The 19,757-nt window shown below is 46.2% G+C and overlaps 1 protein-coding gene across 1 annotated transcript in view; it reads left to right on the top strand.

Annotated features, from left to right (window-relative positions):
* The window catches only part of STYXL2 (serine/threonine/tyrosine interacting like 2), a 117,111-nt gene that overhangs the window by 92,513 nt on the left and 4,841 nt on the right, over nt 1-19,757 (top strand). The window contains exon 5 of the mRNA XM_040339083.1: nt 7,199-7,416. Coding sequence (XP_040195017.1) covers nt 7,199-7,416 — 218 coding nt within the window. The remainder of the gene's footprint in view (nt 1-7,198; nt 7,417-19,757) is intronic.

The following is a 19,757-nucleotide window of genomic DNA, read 5'->3' as shown; positions in this document are numbered from 1 at the left end:
TGGCCATCTCAGTCTCCTGACCCCACTCTGGGGAGATCTCAAACGTGCCGTTCATGCGAGACAGCCCAAGAATTTACAGGAACTGGAGGCTTTTTGCCAAGAGGAATGGGCAGCTTTACCATCTGAGAAGATAAAGAGCCTCATCCACAAATACCACAAAACACTTCAAGCTGTCATTGATGTTAAAGGGGGCAATACACGGTATTAAGTACTGGGGTATGTAAACTTTTGATCAGGGTCATTTGGGTAGTTTCTGTTGCCATTATGATTTATGAGTAAACACAGTTGATTGATAATAAATGGCTTCAGCCAAACACTAACCATGAGTGAAAGAAAAGTTTGTGTTATTATTAATTTTCTCTAAAAAATGGCCAAAAAATCATAAATTCTGCCAGGGTATGTAAGTACACAATGGGGCTTATTTACTATCGCTGGAGAGTGCAAAATCAGCCTTGGATAAGACTGACAGGCGTCTCAGCCAATCAGGTTCACCGGTTCTGGTTATCGGTAACTTGATTGGCCGAAGCGTCATTGTGGGCGGGAGAAGACATCGAGGGACGTGGAAGGACTAGGAGGATGGCTGACTTCCAGAAAGGTAAGTGCCGGGTGGGGGGAGGGGCATTTTACAGGGCACAGCGGCGATAATGGGCACAGTGGTGACAATGAGCACAGTGGGGACAATTGGCACAGTGGGGACAATTGGCAAAGTGGGGAAAATGGGCACAGTGGCGGCAATTAAAGGGCACAGTGACATCAATGGGCACAGTGGCGACAATGGGCACAGTGTTGACAATTAAAGGGCACAGTGGCTGCGTTTGATGGCATGGCACAGTGGTGACAATTGATGGCACAGTGGCTGCGTTTGATGGCATGGCACAGTGGTGCAAATTGATGGCACAGTGGCTGCGTTTGATGGCATGGCATAGTGACTGCATTTGATGGCATGGAACAGTGGTGACAATTGATGGCACAGTGGCTGCGTTTGATGGCATGGCACAGTGGCTGCGTTTGATGGCATGGCACAGTGGTGACAATTGATGGCACAGTGGCTGCATTTGATGGGCACAGTGAGGCTGCAAAAACTTTGAGCACCAGCCGCCACTGATTGTGTACTTAAAAGTGGGGTATGCCTTTATTACTAAAAGTATTGGGACACCTGCCTTTACATTCACATGACACTGGTCGAAATCATTTGGTGGAGGGGGGATTATGGTGTGGGATTGTTTTTTAAGGAGTTGGGCTTGGCCCCTTAGTTTCACTGAAGGGAACTCTTTAGGCGTCAGCATACCAAGACATCTTGGACAACTTCGGAATCTTCTTGGGCGCCCTGAAGCCTGAAGCCTTCTTCACAGATGCCGTGGAAATGTTTTTTTGGGGGGATTAAGATAATTTTCATGGCAAAAAGGGACTTTGCAATTAATTGTAATTCATCTGATCACTCTTCGTAACATTCTGGAGTATAAGCAAATTTCCATCATAAAAACTGAGGCAGCAGACTTTGTAAGAATTAATGATTGTGTCATTCTCAGAACATTTGGCCATGGCTGTAAAGGCATGAGTCCCAATACTGTTGGTAGAATAGTATAGGATAGATAGATAGATAGATAGATAGATAGATAGATAGATAGATAGATAGATAGATAGATAGATAGATAGATAGATAGATAGATAGATAGATAGATAGATAGAGTGGCGGCTGGTGCTCAAAATTTTTTGGGGGGCGCAAACGAAAAAAAAAAATTGCAGCCTCACTGTGCCCATCAAATGCAGCCACTGTGCCATCAATTGTCACCACTGTGCCATGCCATCAAACGCAGCTACTGTGCCATCAATTGTCACCACTGTGCCATGCCATCAAATGCAGTCACTATGCCATCAATTCGCACCACTGTGCCATGCCATCAAACGCAGTCACTGTGCCATGCCATCAAACGCAGCCACTGTGCCATGCCATCAAACGCAGTCACTGTGCCATGCCATCAAACGCAGCCACTGTGCCATCAATTGTCACCACTCTGCCATGCCATCAAACGCAGCCACTGTGCCATCAATTATCACCACTGTGCCATGCCATCAAATGCAGTCACTATGCCATCAATTCGCACCACTGTGCCATGCCATCAAACGCAGTCACTGTGCCATGCCATCAAACGCAGCCACTGTGCCATGCCATCAAACGCAGTCACTGTGCCATGCCATCAAACGCAGCCACTGTGCCCCTCAATTGTCGCCACTGTGCCAATTGTCACCACTGTGCCCTTTAATTGTCGCCACTGTGCCCATTGTTGCCACTGTGCATGTCACTGTGCCCTTTAATTGTTGCCACTGTGCCCATTGTCACCACTGTGCCCATTGATGCCACTGTGCATGTCACTGTGCCCTTTAATTGTTGCCACTGTGCCCATTGTCACCACTGTGCCCTTTGTCGCCACTGTGCCCTTTGTCACCACTGTACACATTGATGCCACTGTGCCCTTTGTCGCCTCTTTGCCCATTGTCGCCGCTGTGCCCTGTAAAATGCACTTACCTTACTCCTTCCACATCCCTCGATGTCCTCTCCCGCCTTGGTGGCGCTTCAGCCAATCAGGTTACCGATAACCAGATTTGGTGAACCTGATTGGCTGAGACGGCCGTCAGTCTTATCCAAGGAACGCACCCCCATACGTTCCGAGGATAAGACATCCGGGAGCCGAGGGCTGTACTCGGAAAGCCGCTGGCTCTGATAGGCACTTCCGCACAGCCAACCAGCTGCCATTATTCAGGTGGCCGGCACTCAAGTTCCGGCCATCTGAATAGACCAGCGGCAGCTGGCCACAATAACATACATTCATGCAATGCATGAATGTATGTTATTTGCGCGAGCCAGAGGGGGCGGCGCATTTAAAGAAAGAAAAAAATCTTAAAGGGCCCGTTTTTTTTTGTGACTACAGGAGGGGGCCGCCACTGGATAGATAGATAGATAGATAGATAGATAGATAGATAGATAGATAGATAGATAGATAGATAGATACTGTAGATAGACAGAGCTGGAAGGATAGATATAGATGGATAGATACGATACAATTGGTATGATAGATAGATAAATAGATAGAAAGATAAATACTGTAGATAGACAGAGATGGAAGGACAGATATAGACATCACACATGATTCCTCAGGATGGAGCACACGGCTCGGTAATATCCGTCTATAACACTGTAATGGCGCACCGCGGCTCACCTTTATTCGGCACATTATGGTGTAATCAGGCCGGAGATTTCTCATTGCCGGACTGTGTCATTGGAAAGGCTGATCTCTGGAATACGGCTCTATTCACCAGTTAATGTTCCAGGGGAAAGCAGCAGGCCAGGCTCAGACAATGAGGCCACGCTGTCACTGACAATGGTAATGATGGAGCTGTGTATATATACAATAATCGCTAACACAGAACACGCCGCGTCCTTTAATGTGAAACTCATTCCAGATAGAAATACACGATTTCACTTTTTCCGCCTGCTTCATTGCGGCTTCATTTTCTCGGTTATATTTCATTACTTTTCTTTCTCGGATTTCAAGCTTCTCCTTGGCTTTGTAGCGCCCTTCCATCTCCCTCCCAGAACAAATGACAGCTGAAATCAGCCTAACATGATTGTAAATTCTGCCATGGACAGTGCAGCTCACAGACACCTCACTATAATAGCAGTATGCATGAGGATTTTTTATTTTTATAAAAAGGTATCTCTTAACCACTTCAGCCCCGGACCATTTGGCTGGCCAAAGACCAGGCCACTTTTTGAAATTCAGCACTGCGTCGCTTTAACTGACAATTGCGCAGTCGTGCGACGTGGCTCCCAAACAAAATTTGCGTCCTTTTTTCCCCACAAATAGAGCTTTCTTTTGGTGGTATTTGATCACCTCTGCGGTTTTTATTTTTTGCGCTATAAACTAAAATAGAGCGACAATTTTGAAAAAAAAAATCTATATTTTTTACTTTTTGCTATAATAAATATCCCCCAAAAATATATATACCTATTTTTGTTATAAAAAAAATCACAATAAGTGTTTATTGATTGGTTTACGCAAAAGTTATAGCTTCTACAAAATAGGGGATAGTATTTTTATTAATATTTTGTTTTTACTAGTACTGGCGGCGATCGGAAACTTTTGACACCATTTTGGGACCATTGTCATTTTCACAGTGATCAGTGCTATAAAAATGCACTGATTACTGTAAAAATTACACTGGCAGTGAAGGGGTTAACCAGTGCTGAAGTGGTTAGGTGTGACCTAGGGAGTGATTCTAACTGTTAGGGGGCGTAGCTTGCCGTGATACGTCACTGATCGCTGTTCCCGATGACAGGGAACAGACGATCAGTGATTACTGTAAAAATTACACTGGCAGTGAAGGGGTTAACCTGTAGGGGGGCGCTGAAGGGGGTAAGTGTGACCTAGGGAGTGATTCTAACTGTTAGGGGGCGTGGCTTGCCGTGACACGTCACTGATCGCTGTTCCCGATGACAGGGAACAGACGATCAGTGACATGTCACTAGGAAGAACGCTTGCGCGACCACACTGTGGCAAATTAAAGGGGGCGTATATTTACACCCATTTGCGCAGCAGTGCCATTCTGTCGACGTAAATACTCGTGCGGCGGTCGGCAAGCAGTTAAAGTGACACTAAAGGTTCAGTTTTTTTTTTAAATTACAAGCATGTCATACTAACTATCACTGTGCAGTTAGTTTTGCACAGAGTGGCCCCAATCATCCTGTTCTGGGGTCCCACGGTGACTTTTGCAGCTCCTCTCTGCATTAGATAACCCCTTCTGGGATGCTCTCTCCTGAGGGGGTTACCTTGCGGGCGCGCTCCTATGTCACACACTCGACGTCCATAGACACCGAATGTATGACTCGGCTCCGCCCCCCGGCGCTCCGCATCATTGGATTTGATTGACAGCAGCGGGAGCCAATGGCTACGCTGCTATCAATCTATTCAATGAAGAGCCGAGAAGCCGTGGAGAGAATGACACGGGGAAGTACCCATGGAAATTCAGGGCTCAGGTAAGTAAAACTAGGGGGCTGGGGGGGCCAAACACTGCATAGGATGCATTAAGGTGAAAAAACACAAAGGTTTACAACCCCTTTAAATTCATGATTTTTTTTTGTTTTTATAACAGTTTTTTAAATTGTAAAGAACAATAGCCCTGTCATCACTATGTCTTACTGTGGGGATCGAAAGTTTGGGCACCCCAGGTAAAAATTTGTATTAATGTGCATAACGAAGCCAAGGAAAGATGGAAAAATCTCCAAAAGGCATCAAATTACAGATTAGACATTCTTATAATATGTCAAAAAAAGTTTGATTTTATTTCCATTATTTACACTTTCAAAATGACAGAAAACAAAAAAATGGCGTCTGCAAAAGTTTGGGCACCCTGCAGAGTTAATATCTTGTACTGCCCCCTTTGGCAAGTATCACAGCTTGTAAACGCTTTTTGTAGCCAGCCAAGAGTCTTTCAATTCTTGTTTGCGGTATCTTTGCCCATTCTTCCTTACAAAAGTCTTCCAGTTCTTTGAGATATCTGGGCTGTCTGTCACGCACTGCTCTTTTAAGGTCTATCCATAGATTTTCAATTGTGTTGAGGTCAGGAGATTGTGAAGGCCATGGCAAAACCTTCAGTTTACGCCTCTTGATGTAATCCCCCGTGGATTTTGAGGTGTGTTTAGGATCATTATCCATTTGTAGAAGCCATCCTCTCTTTAACTTCAGCTTTTTCACAGATGGCATCAAGTTACCATCCAAAATGTGCTGAAATTTTATTGAATCCATTTTTCCTTCTACTCGTGAAATGTTCCCTGTGCCACTGGCTGCAATACAACCCCAAAGCATGATTGATCCACCCCCATGCTTCACAGTTGGACAGAGGTTCTTTTCATTAAATTCTGTGCCCTTTCTTCTCCAAAACGTACCTTTGCTCATTCCGGCCAAAAAGTTCTATTTTAACCTCATCGGTCCACAGAACTTGTTTCCAAAATGTATCAGGCTTGTCTATATGTTCATTTGCAAAGTTCAAACGCTGATTTTTGTGGTGAGGACGTAGAAGAGGTTTTCTTCTGATGACTCTTCCATGAAGACCATATTTGTACAAGTATCTCTTTATAGTGGAATAGTGTACCACAACTCCAGTGTCTGCCAGATCTTTCTGGAGGGATCGTGCAGTCAAACGTGGGTTTTGAATTGCTTTTCTCACAATCCTGCGAGCTGTTCTGTCTGATAGTTTTCTTGGTCTTCCAGATCTTGCTTTAACTTCCACTGTTCCTGATGACTGCCATTTCTTAATTACATTCCGAACAGAGGATATTGACATCTGAAAACGCTTTGCTATCTTCTTATAGCCTTCTCCAGCTTTGTGAGCGTCAACTATTTTCACTTTCAGTTTTCTAGACAACTGCCTAGAAGAACCCATGGTGCTGATTGTTGGGGCAAGGTCAGATGAGTCTGGGCATTTAAAACCTTTGAGATTGACATCACCTGGTCTTCCCAGACGATGATTGAGAACAATCCATGACACTGGCAGGTCTCAGCTTTGCAAAGGGGGCAGTGCATGCTAGAAATTCTGCAGGGTGCCCAAACTTTTGCAGACGCCATTTTTTTGTTTTCTGTAATTTTGAAAGTGTAAATGATGGCAATAAAATCTAACTTTTTTTGACATATTATAAGAATGTCTAATCTGTAATTTGATGCCTTTTGGAGATTTTTCCGTCTTTCCTTGGCTTCGTTATGCACATTAATACAAATTTTTACCTGGGGTGCCCAAACTTTCGATCCCCACTGTAGCTTTACCACTCCAATAACAAAAACATTATTTTTTGGGTGGACTGGCTCTTTAAGGCCGGGTTCACACTATTGAGAATTGGATGAAGAAGGCCCGCATCCAATTCGCATAGCAGGAGAATGTGACCGGATCTCTATGGAGCCGGTTCACATATCTTCAATGCGTCTCCGGAGCAAATTTGCACAGGAGCCCTGTACGTCTTTTGGTCCGTTTCAGGTCGGAATTTACCCCAAAATTCGGGCTGAAATTGGACCTGAAACAGTGAACCAGGACGCACCGGACCCCTGCTGTGAGCCACATTAGGTGTGAACCCAGCCTTAATCCATAGGAGCAGTGTCAGTGGATCACATGACCTTTTACAGGCGCCTGACTTCCTCTTGTATTTTAGGAGCGTAGCTGTCAACAAGGGGCGCCTGAAGCGGATGGGCATCACTCACATTCTGAATGCCGGTCACAACACCACAGTGTATACCGGGCCCGAATTCTACAAGGGAATGGAGGTCCAGTACATGGGCGTTGAAGTCGATGACTTTCCCGAATGCGACATCTCAAAGTTTTTCAGACCGGCTGCTGAGTTCCTTGATGAAGCTTTGCTCACCTACAGGGGTAATAATTATTTATGTGTGTGCATTCATTATTTTAACGAAAGGATCATTCAAGAGAGAGGAGAGGACAAAACATGAGAGGAGGAGAGAAGAAGTAAGAAGAGATGGGTGGAAGAAACCAGAGATGAGAGAAATGAGAATGACGAAGGTCATATGGAAGGAAAGGAGTGGAGAGGACAAGAGATCAGAGGAGAAGAGAAGAAGTTAGAGGAGATGGTTGGAGGAAACAAGAGATGAGAGAAAGAGAGAGTGGTGGAGGGCATACGGGAGGAGAGGAGTGGAGTGAAGAGGACAAGACATGAGAGGAGGAGAGAAGAAGTGAGAAGAGATGGGTGGAGGAAACAAGAGATGTGAAAAAAGAGAATGGTGGAGGGCATATGGAAGGAGAGGAGTGGAGAGGACAAGAGATCAGAGGAGGAGAGAAAAAGTGAGGAGATGGCTGGAGGAAACAAGTGATGAGAGAAAGAGAGAGTGGTGGAGGGCATACGGGAGGAGAGGAGTGAATGAAGCTTTGCTCACCTACAGGGGTAATTATTATTTACATGTGTGCATTCATTATTTTATGAAAGGATCATTCAAGAGAGAGGAGATGAGTGGAAAGGACAAAACATGAGAGGAAGAGAGAAGAAGTGAGAGGAGATGGATGGAAGAAACAAGAGATAAGAGGAAGAAAGAGTGGTAGAGGGCATATGGGAGGAGAGGGGTGGAGTGAAGAGGACAAGATATGAGAGGAGGAGAGAAGAAGTGAGAAGAGATGGGTGGAGGAAACAAGAGATGAGAAAAAAAGAGAATGGTGGAGGGCATATGTAAGGAGAGGAGTGGAGAGGACAAGAGATCATAGGAGGAGAGAAGAAGTGAGAGGAGATGGTTGAAGGAAGCAAGAGATACGAGAAAGAGCGAGAGGTGGAGGGCATACGGGAGGAGGGGAGTGGAGTGGATGAAGCTTTGCTCACTTACAGGGGTAATTATTATTTATGTGTGTGCATTCATTTTTTTTATGAAAGGATCATTCAAGAGATAGGAGAGGAGTGGATGGGGCAAAACATGAGAGGAGGAGAGAAGGAGTAAGAGGAGATGGGTGGAAGAAACAAGAGATGAAAGAAAGAGAGAGAGGTGGAGGGCATACAGGAGGAGAGGAGTAGAGTGGAGAGGACAAGACATGAGAGGAGGAGAAAAGAAGTGAGAAGAGATAGGTGGAGGAAACAAGAGATGAGAAAAAAGAGAATGGTGGAGGGCATACGTAAGGAGAGGAGTGGAGAGGACAAGAGATCAGAGGAGGAGAGAAGAAGTGAGAGGAGATGGTTGGAGGAAACAAGAGATAAGAGAAAGAGAGAGTGGTGGAGGGCATACAGGAGGAGAGGAATGGAGTGATGGAGTCATTAAATGAGAGGAGGAGAGGGGAAAAGAGTCTAGATAGGGGAGGGGACAAGTAAAAGAGAGAAGGCGAGTGGAGAGCACATGTGAGGGAAGTAGTGGAAGGGACATGAGATTAGAGTCAAGGATTGGAGAGGGGGGCAAAATGGAGACATGGAGGAAGAATGAGGTGAGGCGAAGAAAGGAGTGCAGGGGACAGGAGATGAGTGGAAAATACAAGAGATTATAGTATAGGACAAGAGATGAGAGGGGAGGAGAGGACTGGAGGGCAGAAGAGATGAGAGGATGAAATAGGAAAAAATAGGAGATGAGTGGAGGGATCAAGAGATAGGAGAAGGAGACAGGAGTGGAGAAAAGAGAGGAGAGGCGGGCACAAAAGGGGAGAGGAGTGGATGAGACAAAAGATTACAAGAGGAGAAGGGAAAAGAGAGGAGATGGGTGAAGGGGACAAGAGATGAGGCAAAGAGTGGAGATTGGTGAAGAGAACAATAATTAGGATTTAGTGAAAGAGAGATGAGAGGGGTGGAGGGCACAAGTGAGTTGAGGAGTGGAGGGCACAAGAGATTGGCGAGGAGAGGGGAAGAGAATTGGGACAGGGAGGAAGAGGTGAGGAGAGGAGAAGAAAGGTGTGGAGGGGACAGGAGATGAGTGGAAAGTACAAGAGATTATTGTATAGGACAAGAAATGAGAGTGGAGGAGAAAAGGGTCAAGAAAATAAAAGTGAGGAGAAAAGGTAAGAGGACTAGAGGACAGGGGAGGAAAGAGGAGGAGATAGGAAAGAAGAAGAGATGCATGGAGGGAACAAAAGATAGGAGAGAGTAGTGGAGGACATAAGAGAGGAGAGGAGTAGCAGGGACAAGTGATGAGAGAGGAAAATAAGTAGAAATGAGTGACAGGGACAAGAGATGAGAAATAGAGAGCAGAGTGAAGAGCACATAAGGGGAAAGGAGTGGAGGGGACAAAAGATGAGAAGAGGAGAAGAGAAAAAAAGAGATGATAAGTGGAGGAGACAAGAGATGAGACAAAAAAGAGTGCAGTGCACAAGTGATGAGAGGAGTGAAGGGGACAAATTATGAGAGGAGGAGAGGAGAAAAGATAGGAGATGAGTGAAGGGGACAATACATTAGTGAAAGAGAGAAGGCAGGAGTGAAGGGGACAGGGGAGGGAGGAAAAAAGACCGGTAGGAAGGGAGAGGAGGGGAAAAGAGGTGGAGGGGACAGGAGATGAGAGGACTGGAATAGACAAGAGATTAGAGTAAAGAATATGAGAAGGAAAGGGAAACCAAGACAATGAGAAAAGAAGAGACAAAGAGAGAAAGGTAAAGTAATGGAGATGTGAAAGTGGAGAGCGGAAAATGGGAGATGAGTGAAGTGAATAAATGATGAGAGAAGGAGAGAGGAGTAGAGCGCACAAGCAATGAGAGTAGTAGAGGGGGCAAGAGAGGAAGAGAGAGGGAAAGAGAGGAGTTAAGTGAAAGGAACAAGAGATGAGAGGAGGAGGAGAAAGGAGCAGAGGGCTCAGGAAATTAGAAGATGCAGGGGACAAAAGATGAGAGGAGGAGAGAGGAAATGAGTGGAGGGGATAATAAATAAGTTAAAGGGAGAGGAGATAAGTGGAGGGCACAAGAGGGTAGAGGAGTTAAAGGGACAAGGGAAGAGAGAGGAAAGGAGAGGAAAAAATGAGTGGCAGGCACAAGGAAGGAGAGGAGTGAAGGGAAAAAGAGATTTAAGTATAGGACAGGAGAACAGAGTGGAGAAGAAGAGGGACAGGGGAAGCAGGCAGAGGCGAGAAATGGAGGGGACAAGAGATGAGAGAGGTGGAGGGGACAAGAGATGAGAGAAGAGGAGGGGACAAGAGATGAGAGAAGAGGAGGGGACAAGAGATGAGAGAAGAGGAGGGGACAAGAGATGAGAGAAGAGGAGGGGACAAGAGATGAGAGAAGTGGAGGGGACAAGAGATGAGAGAAGTGGAGGGGACAAGAGATGAGAGAAGAGGAGGGGACAAGAGATGAGAGAAGTGGAGGGGACAATAGATGAGAGAAGTGGAGGGGACAAGAGATGAGAGAAGTGGAGGGGACAAGAGAAGAGGAGGGGACAAGAGATGAGAGAAATGGAGGGGACAAGAGATGAGAGAAGAGGAGGGGACAAGAGATGAGAGAAGTGGAGGGGACAAGAGATGAGAGAAATGGAGGGGACAAGAGATGAGAGAAATGGAGGGGACAAGAGATGAGAGAAGAGGAGGGGACAAGAGATGAGAGAAGTGGAGGGGACACGAGATGAGAGAAGAGGAGGGGACAAGAGATGAGAGAAGAGGAGGGGACAAGAGATGAGAGAAGAGGAGGGGACAAGAGATGAGAGAAATGGAGGGGACAAGAGATGAGAGAAGAGGAGGGGACAAGAGATGAGAGAAGTGGAGGGGACAAGAGATGAGAGAAATGGAGGGGACAAGAGATGAGAGAAATGGAGGGGACAAGAGATGAGAGAAGAGGAGGGGACAAGAGATGAGAGAAGTGGAAGGGACGAGAGATGAGAGAAGAGGAGGGGACAAGAGATGAGAGAAGAGGAGAGGACAAGAGATGAGAGAAGAGGAGGGGACAAGAGATGAGAGAAGAGGAGAGGACAAGAGATGAGAGAAGAGGAGGGGACAAGAGATGAGAGAAGAGGAGGGGACAAGACATGAGAGAAGTGGAGGGGACAAGAGATGAGAGAAGTGGAGGGGACAAGAGATGAGAGAAGAGGAGGGGACAAGAGATGAGAGAAGTGAAGGGGACAAGAGATGAGAGAAGTGGAGGGGACAAGAGATGAGAGAAGAGGAGGGGACAAGAGATGAGAGAAATGGAGGGGACAAGAGATGAGAGAAGTGGAGGGGACAAGAGATGAGAGAAGAGGAGGGGACAAGAGATGAGAGAAGTGAAGGGGACAAGAGATGAGAGAAGTGGAGGGGACAAGAGATGAGAGAAGAGGAGGGGACAAGAGATGAGAGAAATGGAGGGGACAAGAGATGAAAGAAGTGGAGGGGACAAGAGATGAGAGAAGTGGAAGGGACAAGAGATGAGAGAAGAGGAGGGGACAAGAGAAGAGGAGGGGACAAGAGATGAGAGAAGAGGAGGGGACAAGAGATGAGAGAAGAGGAGGGGACAAGAGATGAGAGAAGAGGAGGGGACAAGAGATGAGAGAGGTGGAGGGGACAAGAGATGAGAGAAGTGGAGGGGACAAGAGATGAGAGAAGAGGAGGGGACAAGAGAAGAGGAGGGGACAAGAGATGAGAGAAGTGGAGGGGACAAGAGATGAGAGAGGTGGAGGGGACAAGAGATGAGAGAAGAGGAGGGGACAAGAGAAGAGGAGGGGACAAGAGATGAGAGAAGTGGAGGGGACAAGAGATGAGAGAGGTGGAGGGGACAAGAGATGAGAGAAGAGGAGGGGACAAGAGATGAGAGAAGAGGAGGGGACAAGAGATGAGAGAAGAGGAGAGGACAAGAGATGAGAGAGGTGGAGGGGACAAGAGATGAGAGAAGAGGAGGGGACAAGATATGAGAGAACAGGAGGGACAAGAGATGAAAGAAGAGGAGAGGACAAGAGATGAGAGAAGTGGAGGGGACAAGAGATGAGAGAAGAGGAGGGGACAAGAGAAGAGGAGGGGACAAGAGATGAGAGAAGAGGAGGGGACAAGAGATGAGAGAAGAGGAGGGGACAAGAGATGAGAGAAGAGGAGGGGACAAGAGATGAGAGAAGTGAAGGGGACAAGAGATGAGAGAAGAGGAGGGGACAAGAGATGAGAGAAATGGAGGGGACAAGAGATGAGAGAAGTGGAGGGGACAAGAGATGAGAGAAATGGAGGGGACAAGAGATGAGAGAAATGGAGGGGACAAGAGATGAGAGAAGAGGAGGGGACAAGAGATGAGAGAGGTGGAGGGGACAAGAGATGAGAGAAGTGGAGGGGACAAGAGATGAGAGAAGAGGAGGGGACAAGAGATGAGAGAAGAGGAGGGGACAAGAGATGAGAGAAGAGGAGGGGACAAGAGATGAGAGAAGAGGAGGGGACAAGAGATGAGAGAAGTGGAGGGGACGAGAGATGAGAGTAGTGGAGGGGACGAGAGATGAGAGAAGTGGAGGGGACAAGAGATGAGAGAAGAGGAGGGGACAAGAGATGAGAGAAGTGGAGGGGACAAGAGATGAGAGAAGAGGAGGGGACAAGAGATGAGAGAAGAGGAGGGGACAAGAGATGAGAGAAGTGGAGGGGACGAGAGATGAGAGTAGTGGAGGGGACGAGAGATGAGAGAAGTGGAGGGGACGAGAGATGAGAGAAATGGAGGGGACAAGAGATGAGAGAAATGGAGGGGACAAGAGATGAGAGAAATGGAGGGGACAAGAGATGAGAGAAGAGGAGGGGACAAGAGATGAGAGAAGAGGAGGGGACAAGAGATGAGAGAAGTGGAAGGGACGAGAGATGAGAGAAGTGAAGGGGACAAGAGATGAGAGAAGTGGAGGGGACAAGAGATGAGAGAAGAGGAGGGGACAAGAGATGAGAGAAGAGGAGGGGACAAGAGATGAGAGAAGTGGAGGGGACAAGAGATGAGAGAAGAGGAGGGGACAAGAGATGAGAGAAATGGAGGGGACAAGAGATGAAAGAAGTGGAGGGGACAAGAGATGAGAGAAGTGGAAGGGACAAGAGATGAGAGAAGAGGAGAGGACAAGAGATGAGAGAGGTGGAGGGGACAAGAGATGAGAGAAGTGGAGGGGACAAGAGATGAGAGAAGAGGAGGGGACAAGAGAAGAGGAGGGGACAAGAGATGAGAGAAGTGGAGGGGACAAGAGATGAGAGAGGTGGAGGGGACAAGAGATGAGAGAAGAGGAGGGGACAAGAGATGAGAGAAGAGGAGGGGACAAGAGATGAGAGAAGAGGAGAGGACAAGAGATGAGAGAGGTGGAGGGGACAAGAGATGAGAGAAGAGGAGGGGACAAGAGATGAAAGAAGAGGAGAGGACAAGAGATGAGAGAGGTGGAGGGGACGAGAGATGAGAGAAGAGGAGGGGACAAGAGATGAAAGAAGAGGAGAGGACAAGAGATGAGAGAAGTGGAGGGGACAAGAGATGAGAGAAGAGGAGGGGACAAGAGAAGAGGAGGGGACAAGAGATGAGAGAAGAGGAGGGGACAAGAGATGAGAGAAGAGGAGGGGACAAGAGATGAGAGAAGAGGAGGGGACAAGAGATGAGAGAAGAGGAGGGGACAAGAGATGAGAGAAGTGAAGGGGACAAGAGATGAGAGAAGTGGAGGGGACAAGAGATGAGAGAAGAGGAGGGGACAAGAGATGAGAGAAGAGGAGGGGACAAGAGATGAGAGAAGTGGAGGGGACAAGAGATGAGAGAAGTGGAGGAGACAAGAGATGAGAGAAGTGGAGGGGACAAGAGATGAGAGAAGAGGAGGGGACAAGAGATGAGAGAAGTGGAGGGGACAAGAGATGAGAGAAGAGGAGGGGACAAGAGATGAGAGAAGTGGAGGGGACAAGAGATGAGAGAAGAGGAGGGGACAAGAGATGAGAGAAGAGGAGGGGACAAGAGATGAGAGAAGAGGAGGGGACAAGAGATGAGAGAAGTGGAGGGGACAAGAGATGAGAGAAGAGGAGGGGACAAGAGATGAGAGAAGAGGAGGGGACAAGAGATGAAAGAAGAGGAGAGGACAAGAGATGAGAGAAGTGGAGGGGACAAGAGATGAGAGAAGAGGAGGGGACAAGAGAAGAGGAGGGGACAAGAGATGAGAGAAGAGGAGGGGACAAGAGATGAGAGAAGAGGAGGGGACAAGAGATGAGAGAAGAGGAGGGGACAAGAGATGAGAGAAGTGGAGGGGACAAGAGATGAGAGAAGAGGAGGGGACAAGAGATGAGAGAAGTGGAGGGGACAAGAGATGAGAGAAGAGGAGGGGACAAGAGATGAGAGAAGAGGAGGGGACAAGAGATGAGAGAAGTGGAGGGGACAAGAGATGAGAGTAGTGGAGGGGACGAGAGATGAGAGAAGTGGAGGGGACGAGAGATGAGAGAAATGGAGGGGACAAGAGATGAGAGAAATGGAGGGGACAAGAGATGAGAGAAGAGGAGGGGACAAGAGATGAGAGAAGTGGAGGGGACGAGAGATGAGAGAAGTGAAGGGGACAAGAGATGAGAGAAGTGGAGGGGACAAGAGATGAGAGAAGAGGAGGGGACAAGAGATGAGAGAAATGGAGGGGACAAGAGATGAAAGAAGTGGAGGGGACAAGAGATGAGAGAAGAGGAGGGGACAAGAGATGAGAGAAGTGGAGGGGACAAGAGATGAGAGAAGTGGAAGGGACAAGAGATGAGAGAAGAGGAGGGGACAAGAGATGAGAGAAGTGGAGGGGACAAGAGATGAGAGAGGTGGAGGGGACAAGAGATGAGAGAAGTGGAGGGGACAAGAGATGAGAGAAGAGGAGGGGACAAGAGAAGAGGAGGGGACAAGAGATGAGAGAAGTGGAGGGGACAAGAGATGAGAGAGGTGGAGGGGACAAGAGATGAGAGAAGAGGAGGGGACAAGAGATGAGAGAAGAGGAGGGGACAAGAGATGAGAGAAGAGGAGGGGACAAGAGAAGAGGAGGGGACAAGAGATGAGAGAGGTGGAGGGGACAAGAGATGAGAGAAGAGGAGGGGACAAGAGATGAAAGAAGAGGAGAGGACAAGAGATGAGAGAGGTGGAGGGGACAAGAGATGAGAGAAGAGGAGGGGACAAGAGATGAAAGAAGAGGAGAGGACAAGAGATGAGAGAAGTGGAGGGGACAAGAGATGAGAGAAGAGGAGGGGACAAGAGAAGAGGAGGGGACAAGAGATGAGAGAAGAGGAGGGGACAAGAGATGAGAGAAGAGGAGGGGACAAGAGATGAGAGAAGAGGAGGGGACAAGAGATGAGAGAAGTGAAGGGGACAAGAGATGAGAGAAGTGGAGGGGACAAGAGATGAGAGAAGAGGAGGGGACAAGAGATGAGAGAAGAGGAGGGGACAAGAGATGAGAGAAGTGGAGGGGACAAGAGATGAGAGTAGTGGAGGGGACGAGAGATGAGAGAAGTGGAGGGGACAAGAGATGAGAGTAGTGGAGGGGACGAGAGATGAGAGAAGTGGAGGGGACAAGAGATGAGAGTAGTGGAGGGGACAAGAGATGAGAGTAGTGGAGGGGACGAGAGATGAGAGAAGAGGAGGGGACAAGAGATGAGAGAAGAGGAGGGGACAAGAGATGAGAGAAGTGGAGGGGACAAGAGATGAGAGAAGTGGAGAGGACAAGAGATGAAAGAAGTGGAGGGCACAAGAGATGAGAGAAGAGGAGGGGACAAGAGATGAGAGAAGTGGAGGGGACAAGAGATGTGAGAACTAGAGAGGGGAGAACGGATGAGAACAAGCAGAGAGGAGGGTAGGATAAGGAAAAATAAGATAAAAGAGGTGAGGAGATGAGGGAAGAGGAGGGATTCGGTAGAACATAGGGGTTTGGAGGGTAGGGGACAAGAGATAAGAAGATATAAGTAGAGATGAGAGCAGGGTAGGGATGGAGAAGAGAGGAAGGAAGAGGAGAGAGTAGGGGAGTGATCAGGAGATGAGAGGATCGGTAGGGGAGTAGAAGAAAGGAGGAAGAAGAAAGGAAGAGGACAGGAGATAAGAAGGTGGAGAGGTGATAGGAGGAGAGGAGCATAGGGGGAGGAGATACACATTTGTTCTAGTTTTGTAGATGTTTTATTAAACTGTCAGGCTGGTCCATACTATAAGGTTGATTTACTAAAGGCAACTAGACTGTGGACTCTGCAAGTTGCTCCAGAGCTTAGTAAATGGGGTAAAGCTTCACTTTGCAAAGAATACCCAATCACATGGAAGGAAAATAAAAAAAACTGTATTTTTGCTTTCACATGATTGGATGATGGAAGTCAGCAGAGCTTCTGCTCATTTACTAAGATCTGGAGCAACTGCGCTTTACAAAGTGCACAGTCTGTTTTCCTTTAGTAAATCAACCCCCATTGTCTTCATCAATGAAGATATACTTCTGTATGCAATCCTGCTTGATTCTCGTTCCTCTGAACACATAAAGCTGCTGTTCTGTTCATGAGCGGAGTCGCGCACACCGCAGAGCTGCCACCAGTCCCTTCTCGGAGAGAGAGAGGCCCCTGTGTCCACAAAACAGATAAAAATACCCTGCTGCTGCTCGAAAGACCAGAAACTGGGTGATGAATCATCAGGGGTTTCAGCGATATTTTAGGCGTAACAATAACAAAGGATAAAAATAAAAGTGCAGTATAATAATATAATTTACAGTCAGATCTGGGTTTTCTGGAAGTCGTTGGACTCTGCGCCTGAACACACACAAGTTACTCTGTGCTGCTGCAGGACTCCGCTAGAATAGAACTCTGGGTGGAACAAGCTGGATATTCAGCTGGGATATAACACATTCTTTATTACACCTCAAGTTACCTAATACAGCTTTTCACAACTTGTACCTGCCAACAGAGCTTAACGTAGTACTAAAATGTCATATAAACTAGGGTTGCGCCAATATCGATACCGGTATGGGTGCCCATACCGAGTATTTTCATGAGTGATAATAATAAACTTTATTTTATATAGTGCCTGTAACGGTTAGGGGTTAACGCCGTTTACGATATTCCATTCCACCCAAGACACGACAGCTTATGGACACTTCACAATCCAGCAGACGAACGTGGCCCATACAGATTCCCCAGAAACGAGACACAGCTCTGTTCTCTGGTTCAACAGGAATAGATACTTTAATGGTAAACTCAGGCTCTTTATATACAGTCAGCAACCAAATATGAACAATGACTCAACTCCACCCACATCATGACACAAGGAGCCCAATACACATTCCTTTAGTCAGACTTTCTGGTTACTAACCATTTACCCAGACAAGGTGACTCCGAGATAAGCTCTTTTCACCTGCTATACAATACACATTTCATCAAAAGAACTTTCACACAATACAGTGTCAATCAGCATCACACAATGGACAAGGTCTTTAGAAGCCAGACTAGGGCTAGTTTACATGACAGTAGCAGACTTAATTACCCCCTTAAAGCCTCGTACACACGACCGAGAAACTCGACGGGCGAAACACATCGTTTTCCTCGTCGAGTTCCTTGTTAGGCTGTCAAGGAACTCGACAAACCAATTTTCTCCATTCCCGTCAAGGAAATAGAGAACATGCTCTCTTTTTGGCTCGTCGAGTTTCTGGACAGTTTCCTCAACGAAAATGTACACACGACCGGTTTCCTCGGCAAAAAAATTTCTCCCAGCAAGTTTCTTGCTGTTTTTTGCCGAAAAACTCGGTCGTGTGTACGAGACCTAACAGTCTATGTTCCACATTGAATGAGTCACTCTCCTATTGACCTGTTGGGTTCAGAATCAACAACCTGTAATTAGTTCTTTGCAGACATTCTTGAATATATTGTGGATTATCATTACTGTCCCATCTCATGTAATCCAAGATATCAGTTCTCAGTCATCCTATGCCCCTAGTGGACACAGGATGACCCTAGACACAAGAGTCATTGGTGAAGCTGAAACAGGTGTACCCCGCATCCTTCAAGAGCCTCTGGGTCCCACGGGCCATACCGTTACAGTGCCTTTAACCACTTGACCTCTGGAAGATTTACCCCCCTTCATGACCATTTTTTTGAGACACAAATAGAGCTTTCTTTTGGTGGTATTTGATAATCACTGCATTTTTAAAAAAAAATTCACATTATAAACAAAAAAAGACCAAAATGTTTTTTACTTTTTGCTATAAAACATATCCTATCAAAAACAAAATTCAAAAATCAAATTTCTTTATAAATATAGTCCAATATGCATTCTGATACATGTTTTTGGTAAAAAAAAAATATCCCAATAAGTGTATATTGATTGGTTTATGCCATGGGTCTTCAAACTATGGCCCTCCAGTTGTTCAGGAACTACAATTCCCATCATGCCTAGTCATGTCTGTGAATGTCAAAGTTTTACAATGCCTCATGGGCTGTGTAGTTCCGCAACAGCTGTAGGGCCGTAGTTTGAGGATCCTTGGTTTATGCAAACATTATAACGTCTACAGACTTTGGAATGTATTCATGGAATTTTTATTTCTTTATTTTATACTAGTAATGGGGGAGATAAATGACTTATAGCGGGACTGCGATATTGCGGCAGACTTTCGGACACTGACACTTTGCAGAAACCAGTGACACTAATATCAGTAGGGCTGCAACTAACGATTATTTTCATAATCGATTAGTTGGCCGATTATCGTTTCGATTAATCAATTAATCGGATAATAGGCTTTAAAAAAAAAAATTGCATTTTTTAAAAATTTTGGCCCAATTTGTTGTTGGGCAGATTACAAAACTCAAATTGCCGCAAAACACATTACATGCCTTTCTGCAGCTTCTCCATTGAAGGATATTAAACCAAAAAAAAAATGGCACTGTTTGCGTTAAAAAGTCCTCGCCCTTTCCAAATACGCAGCAGCTGAAAAAAAATCATGGATGTGAACGTATCCCATAGGAAAACATGTAAATGAACTGTAGTGGGTTTCTGCAAAAAGCACCAAAAAAACAGAGGTGTGACCCCGGCCTGAGATGTTTAGTAACATAATGGGGTTAAAAAAACAAAAATAAGTACAAAAAGAGCAAATAATCGTAAATGTAAGGGGTTAATTTTTTTACTGTGGGACAGTGAAAGTAATATTTACAGTAGCGATTTGCTTTTTTGTACTATAAAGGGCTATTTTTAGTTTTTTTAACCCCATTATGTTACTGGCCGATTAATCGATTATGAAAATTGTAATCGATTAATTTCATAATCGATTAGTTGTCGATTAATCGATTAGTTGTTTTGGCCCTAAATATCAGTGATAAAAAATATGCACTGTCACTGTACTAATGACACTGGCTGGGAAAGGGTTAAACATCTAGGGCAAGGGTGTCACACTCAATTTC

The sequence above is a fragment of the Rana temporaria genome, chromosome 2 (assembly GCF_905171775.1).
Source record: "Rana temporaria chromosome 2, aRanTem1.1, whole genome shotgun sequence".
Lineage (NCBI taxonomy): Eukaryota > Metazoa > Chordata > Amphibia > Anura > Ranidae > Rana > Rana temporaria.
This window is presented reverse-complemented; position numbering and strand designations above follow the sequence as displayed.